Source organism: Pseudophryne corroboree, unplaced genomic scaffold (assembly GCF_028390025.1).
Source record: "Pseudophryne corroboree isolate aPseCor3 unplaced genomic scaffold, aPseCor3.hap2 scaffold_749, whole genome shotgun sequence".
NCBI lineage: Eukaryota > Metazoa > Chordata > Amphibia > Anura > Myobatrachidae > Pseudophryne > Pseudophryne corroboree.
Window position 1 is genome coordinate 307862 of NW_026970329.1, and position 6426 is coordinate 314287.

Genomic DNA, 6426 nt, shown 5'->3' on the forward strand with positions numbered 1-6426 from the left:
TAAAATCTTATTTTTTCTCATAACCCAGTAGAAGCACAGGTGTATGAATTACTCACAGACATATGTAAAAAGGTTCACAGGTGGAGCTAATTAGGTCACTTGTGATTCTGTGAGTAGAACTGCAAAACATGCACTGTGTGGGTTCCTGATGGCCGAGTTTGAGAACCTGTGTTCCCAAAAAACTATCCTCAACATATAATATGTTTGCCTTGAGGAATACATGTGTTCCTATGTGTGACGCAACATCATATTTAAGACTCACAAACTTACTGTAATCAGGATTAATTTATTTCCTAATGTTTGATGCTGGAAACTTGATGATGTATAAGTAAATACAGAGTTTGCCACACATATACATTATTATAAACATGCTTAATAATTTTTAGCACACACAAACCTGTCCCAACAATACTGACATTCATTTGTACAATGTTTTTCCAAAAAAAAACAAAGGCAACATATTACAAGCTTTTTATGCCACTCAATTGTGTTAATATTGTAATGTTGTATAGATAAGATAGCTAAGATATGTATCACTAACATTGTAATTTGGATTGTCTGCAGGCAAAGAGAATGATTGGAATCTAGAAAGAGTAATGATTAGAAAAAAATCAAGTGGTCAGTTTACTTCCTGCTAAAGACATTCTGCCTGGCTGGCAATTATTGTATCTGCAGGCAAAGAGAGTGATTGGAATCTAGAAAGAGTAATGATTAGAAAAAAATCAAGTGGTCAGTTTACTTCCTGCTAACATGTATGTGTGGCTCCATCAACATTTTCCTCCTCCAATACCCGAAATAAATGAAAAGGAATAAATGTGCGTACTATTTTTCTCAATTAATTTGGTGCACTTATAATTAATGATGTTTAAAAAAGGGGCAAGGAGCTAAGTGTGATATTTTGTAAAGCATCAAAAACACTTGCTAACTTTAATGATCACAAATGTCTAACTTTTTTTTTTTAACGTTTTTTTTGGTGGCTGCTTGTCCTGTCCTTTTGCCTTTAGCACTGTCATGTTGGCGTGCTCTGGTGGACCGTCTTGGTGGTGATGAGACTGGCGTAATGTTTGGAGTAGTCGTACCAGAACTGCTGGTTGTTTGCTGTTGGTGCATGCATCTGAGTGTTTCATTCAGGTTAGTGAGGGTGGCATTGAGTTCACGTGTAGCAGCATTTTGATTGTCTACTATTCTGAATAAGCTTTCATTAATCTTTTGACTGTTTTGAAAAATGCTCATATAACTTTGCTGTTGTCTGTGCTGTTCTTCCATTAGTCTGTGCTGTTCTTCCATTATGCGCTGTAAGTTGCCCATGACCTGTGTAATGTCTGTACGCATGAGTTCCATGGTATTGCCTATTCTCGTTGTTTGCTCATTTTGTCCACTCAGATTTCTAGAGATTCTTCTGAGGTGAGATGGTAGGCTTGCAAACATTTGTGTCTGCTTACGCAGGCAATCTTCATTAGTGGCCTGCTGTCTAGCCCAAATAGTCCAAAACACCTGATTAGGGCCTTGTGTTCCTGGTGTTGTTGGGCTGTGTTGTGGTGGGGGTGGTGTGCTTTGCAGTGGTGGTGTACTCACAGGTGCTGGGGGGCTCATTCCTTGCATTAATGGCTGCATTTCTAAGATGTTTGTCTCCTCCGTGTTGGTGTTGTTGCGGAGGGATGCTGTTCCCAGGACTCGAAGCTGAAATGTTAAACATATCTCCGTTAGCTATCCATATGGTTGTGAAATGAAAACAAAACACTACACATGGAACAAATGTCATTCACTGTTGCTTTCAACTATTCTGCCTAGCAACATCATCACTCATTGCTTAAATACATACATATGCCTGCTTGTGGCAAATGTGTCTGGTTACTTAATTGTGAAAGCAAACACTTTAGTTTTATTGTAGCTCACACATACTCCAGCATAAAATAAACATTGTAATACATAATGTGTTACCTTATAGCTTTGTTCAAACAAACATAGTAATGTTTTTGTAGGTATTTTGCAATGTTGCCTTAAGCACACATGAGATTTTTGGAAAAACAAACTTACTTTTTACAAACCAACCAACATGCTTTTTGTTGCAGCATCTTAGACCCAATGTCATACTGTATGACTCAAGTGGACATACATATCTTTACTGGATGTGGACAAGGCCATTTAGTTTGGATTCCATTTCAGCTTTTACTTACTGCGGCAAGTATTTTTGTTTTGGATGTGTTTTGACTTAATGCGGTTATGACTGATTATGATTATGTCCTGACATTTTACACTTTTTTCCAGTTTGATACTCACAATCAAGATGAGGGGAGTGTGGATGACGTCTTGGAGGTGTGTCCAAAATTTGGAGTGGGGGGACAGAACATACGGACGATAATCTTCGTGGCGGGGTAGCCTGCTGTGTTTGTGGCGGGACAGACGACCTTGCTTTCTTTTCCTCCACAGGTTTCTTGTGGTGATGTCTAACAGAAGAGCCACTTCTGCTGCTCCATACTTCTTTTGATGGACCTTTTAATGAAAGTGCAATTTTGTTATGCCCATTCCTTTACAAGCATACCCTATACTACAATGGACACTTTACCTGCTTCCGCAGCGTCATCATCATCAGATGTGTTAGGATTTACTGGCCGACGAGTAGTACTGCTTTTTTCCGACACTGTATAAAATGAGATATATTCATCAATCATGCTATTGTGTATACATCCACCCATTATGTTTATAAACATTTATACCTTTAGAAATGCTTGGTTTTTATTTTACAAAAACATAAGGAGCAGAAATACCAAAACAAATAATTTAAATTTTAAAAATATGCACTATGGCAACATCAAGACAGGCAAACATGTACAGGACACTGACATAGGCCACAAGTTAAAGGAATGGGGTTTTTTTGGGGAAAAAAACAAATTAATTTTGAATTGTTTTTAAAAATAATACAGATGCAATATCTAATTGGCTCTGTGATGTGGCACTCCAAATACACATTACCACTATATGACCACACAAAAAAACCAGCAAATGTTAAGATTTTAAAAAATGCAGTATGGTGTCACGGAACAAATAGAAGCAAAAATAAATAAACAAAAAAACTTATATACAAAACAAACCCTTCTGTAAAGATGACCTTACACATGTAAGTGGTTTACAAACCACTTTCCAGTACTCCAGCCTCTAACATGACAACGACTTATTTTAATTCTAAAAAACATGGAACACATATATAAAACATAGTCATATTTATTAAAGAAAAAAACGGCCAAAAGGAAAACATTATTGCAGGACAAATCAGAGACACAACAAGTCCAAACTACACATGCTAAATATCTGTGTGAAAAACACATGACATACAATAAAGTAAGATGTTACATTGGCTTTTAGCTAACACATGACCCAAAATAATGTATTTGCTAACACACACTTGAAGATGGGAGTAATATGCAACGTCACATGACACAGATTACAAAATACAACTTAGACAAAAAAACAAAAACACATGCTCACTATTCTTCCTTGGCCTATCTGAATCCCGGACATGGGTTGCAGAGACAACTTCAGGAGGTATGACACTCCGCATGGGCTCCTCATACTCCAGATATCTTGCAATATAGGGCTGCCCACCACCGGTTTGCCGAACCGACTTGGCCTACTTGGCTATTTTGGACTTGACACGTCGCTTTATGTCATAGTACCGTTTGCGGCATGTGTCCTCCGTCCGCTTGACCACCCCCTCACTATTGACAGCAGCAACTACTTTCGCCCACAACACCGTCTTCCTCCGTGTTGGCACCTTGGCGGACTCAGGGCCAAATAGCTGCCTCTGATACTCAGGGCCGGCTTCAGGCACGTTCGACTAGAGCGGCCGCGCGGGGCGCCACCCTTTATGGGCGCCGCCATCTTTGTGCCTGGAGCCAGCCTGCAGTGCTGCCTGGAATAAACTTAAGTTGTTGTGTGTGCGGCGCCGGCGTCTGACGTTAGACGCCGGCGCCGGGCAGCCGCGCACACAGGAGTTTAGAAGAGCCGCCCGCGTCCTCAGCGGCACCCCCCCTCCCACCACAACCACAGGTATCGTGGATCGGGCTCTGTGTGGGGGCACTGTTGTGGCATATATTTCACTGTGGGGCAATCATGTATCTGGAAATGTGGGGGCATGTATGTCTGCATTGTGGGGGTATATCTTTCACTGTGGGGGCGTTTATGTATCTGGCACTGTGGGGGTATATCTGCACTGTGGGGGCATTTATGTATCTGGCACTGTAGGGGCATATCTGCACTGTGGGGGCATTTTATGTATCTGGCACTGTGGGGGCATTTATGTATCTGGCACTGTGGGGGCATTTTATGTATCTGGCACTGTGGGAGCATTTTATGTATCTGGCACTGTGGGGGCATTTATGTATCTGGCACTGTGGGGGCATTTATGTATCTGGCACTGTGGGGGCATTTATGTATCTGGCACTGTGGGGGCATTTATGTATCTGGCACTGTGGGGGCATTTATGTATCTGGCATTGTGGGGGCATTTATGTATCTGGCACTGTGGGGGCATATCTGCATTGTGGGGGCATTTATGTATCTGGCACTGTAGGGGCATATCTGCACTGTGGGGGCATTTTATGTATCTGGCGCTGTGGGGGCATTTATCTGGCACTGTGGGGGCATTTATCTGGCACTATGGGGACATTTATCTGGCACTGGGGGCATTTATCTGGCACTGTGGGGACATTTATCTGGCACTGTGGGCATTTATCTGGCACTGTGGGGTCATTTATCTGGCACTGTGGGGTCATTTATCTTGCACTGTGGGGGCATTTATCTGGCACTGTGTGGGCATTTATCTGGCACTGTGGGGGCATTTCTGTATCTGGCACTGTAGGGGCATTTATGTATCTGGCATTGCTGGGGGGCATGTCATGTGTTGCTGGCACTGCTGGGGGCATATCTGGCACTGTGGGGGCATTTATCTGGCACTGTGGGGTCATATCTGGCACTGTGGGGGCATTTATGTAGCACTGTGGGGTCATATCTGGTACTGTGGGGTCATATCTGGCACTGTGGGGGCATTTCTGTATCTGGCACTGTGGGGGCATTTCTGTATCTGGCACTGTAGGGGCATTTATGTAGGGACATATCTGGCACTGTGTGGCCATTTATGTATCTGGCATTGCTGGGGGGCATGTCATGTGTTGCTGGCACTGCTGGGGGGCATGTCATGTGTAGCTGGCACGGCTGGGGAGCATATCATGTAGTGTTCCCGCTAGGCGTCTGTGGCTAGGCAATGTGTCTAACGTGCTCTGCCTGGCGCAAAGTGTCTAACGTGCTCTGCCTGGCGCAAAGTGTCTAACGTGCTCTGCCTGGCGCAAAGTGTCTAGGAGGTTCTACCTGGTGCAGTGTGTATTAACTGCACTACTGTGTGGTGTAATGCGAATTGCCACTATTATGTGGCCACGCACCTTCCCCACAAAGCAACGCCCCTAAATTTTTGCTGCGCGCCTTCGCCGCGCACTGTCAATGCTTTACCATGTAGGTAGATGAGCACCAAGCATTACAGTATGTACATCATTTTGCTCTCCTAACTTAAAAATGTGCCCTCCCTGCCCTAAAAAGTGAACACTATCGTGTAGCTGGCACTGCTGGGGGGCATATTGTGTGTAGCTGGCACTGCTGGGGGGCATGTCATGTCTATCTGGCACTGCACATTGTGTATCTGGCACTATACTGGAGACATTGTGTGTAAGGAACACTACTGTGGCTGTTATGTGTAAGGCTGCTAATTGTGTGCGTAGAGGGGGTGTGAAAGTGAAAACATATTTATTTATAGTCTAATAATATGAAGTCCAGAGGCCATGCCCACTTTCCAAGAGGCCACGCCCACTTTCCCTGGAGCGAGCGCGCCTTCGGCGCGTGCATATGGGGGGGGGGGGGGGCTTTTACATGTTTTCACTCAGGGTGCTAGTAGGCCTGGAGCCGGCCCTGCTGATACTTCATCAGCTCACGCACCAATGCCACATTTTCTGTAAAACTAAACTTTACATTCCGCCCAGTCTTAGTAGTGGTGCGTGGCTGCGGAGCACTCTGACTGTCACTATCACTTGAGGCTGCTGCAGCAACCTCACCCACCTCCTCCACCTCACTAACCTCACTAACACTCACCTCCTCCACCTGACCAACCTCCTCCCCCTCACTCACACCCTCCACCTCTGAGTCACACATAATTGTGTGTGTAAACAGTTAACACAGGGGAAAAAAAAGACAAACAACACACTCCTCAACTACCATTACACAACTCACACACACACACACAAACACTGACAAGGGACTATAAAGAAAAATAACTTGGACTAAAAATGAGACAAAACCACAAAATACAAGACAACATGAATGACAAGACGACTTTCAAACACAATACCACACTCGGAAATCGCTACCAACACTCCTCACCAAA

At 43.7% G+C, this 6426-nt stretch overlaps 1 protein-coding gene across 1 annotated transcript; it reads right to left on the bottom strand.

The window, feature by feature from the left end:
• Positions 1-266: 266 nt before the first annotated feature.
• LOC135040594 (uncharacterized) lies at positions 267-2641 on the bottom strand. Its single transcript, XM_063954836.1, has 3 exons — positions 2567-2641; positions 2281-2493; positions 267-1680 (listed from the first exon to the last, which is right to left on the bottom strand). The coding sequence occupies exons 1-3, from the start codon at positions 2588-2590 to the stop codon at positions 928-930; spliced, it is 990 nt and encodes a 329-aa protein (XP_063810906.1). The 5' UTR covers positions 2591-2641; the 3' UTR covers positions 267-927.
• Positions 2642-6426: the final 3785 nt, after the last annotated feature.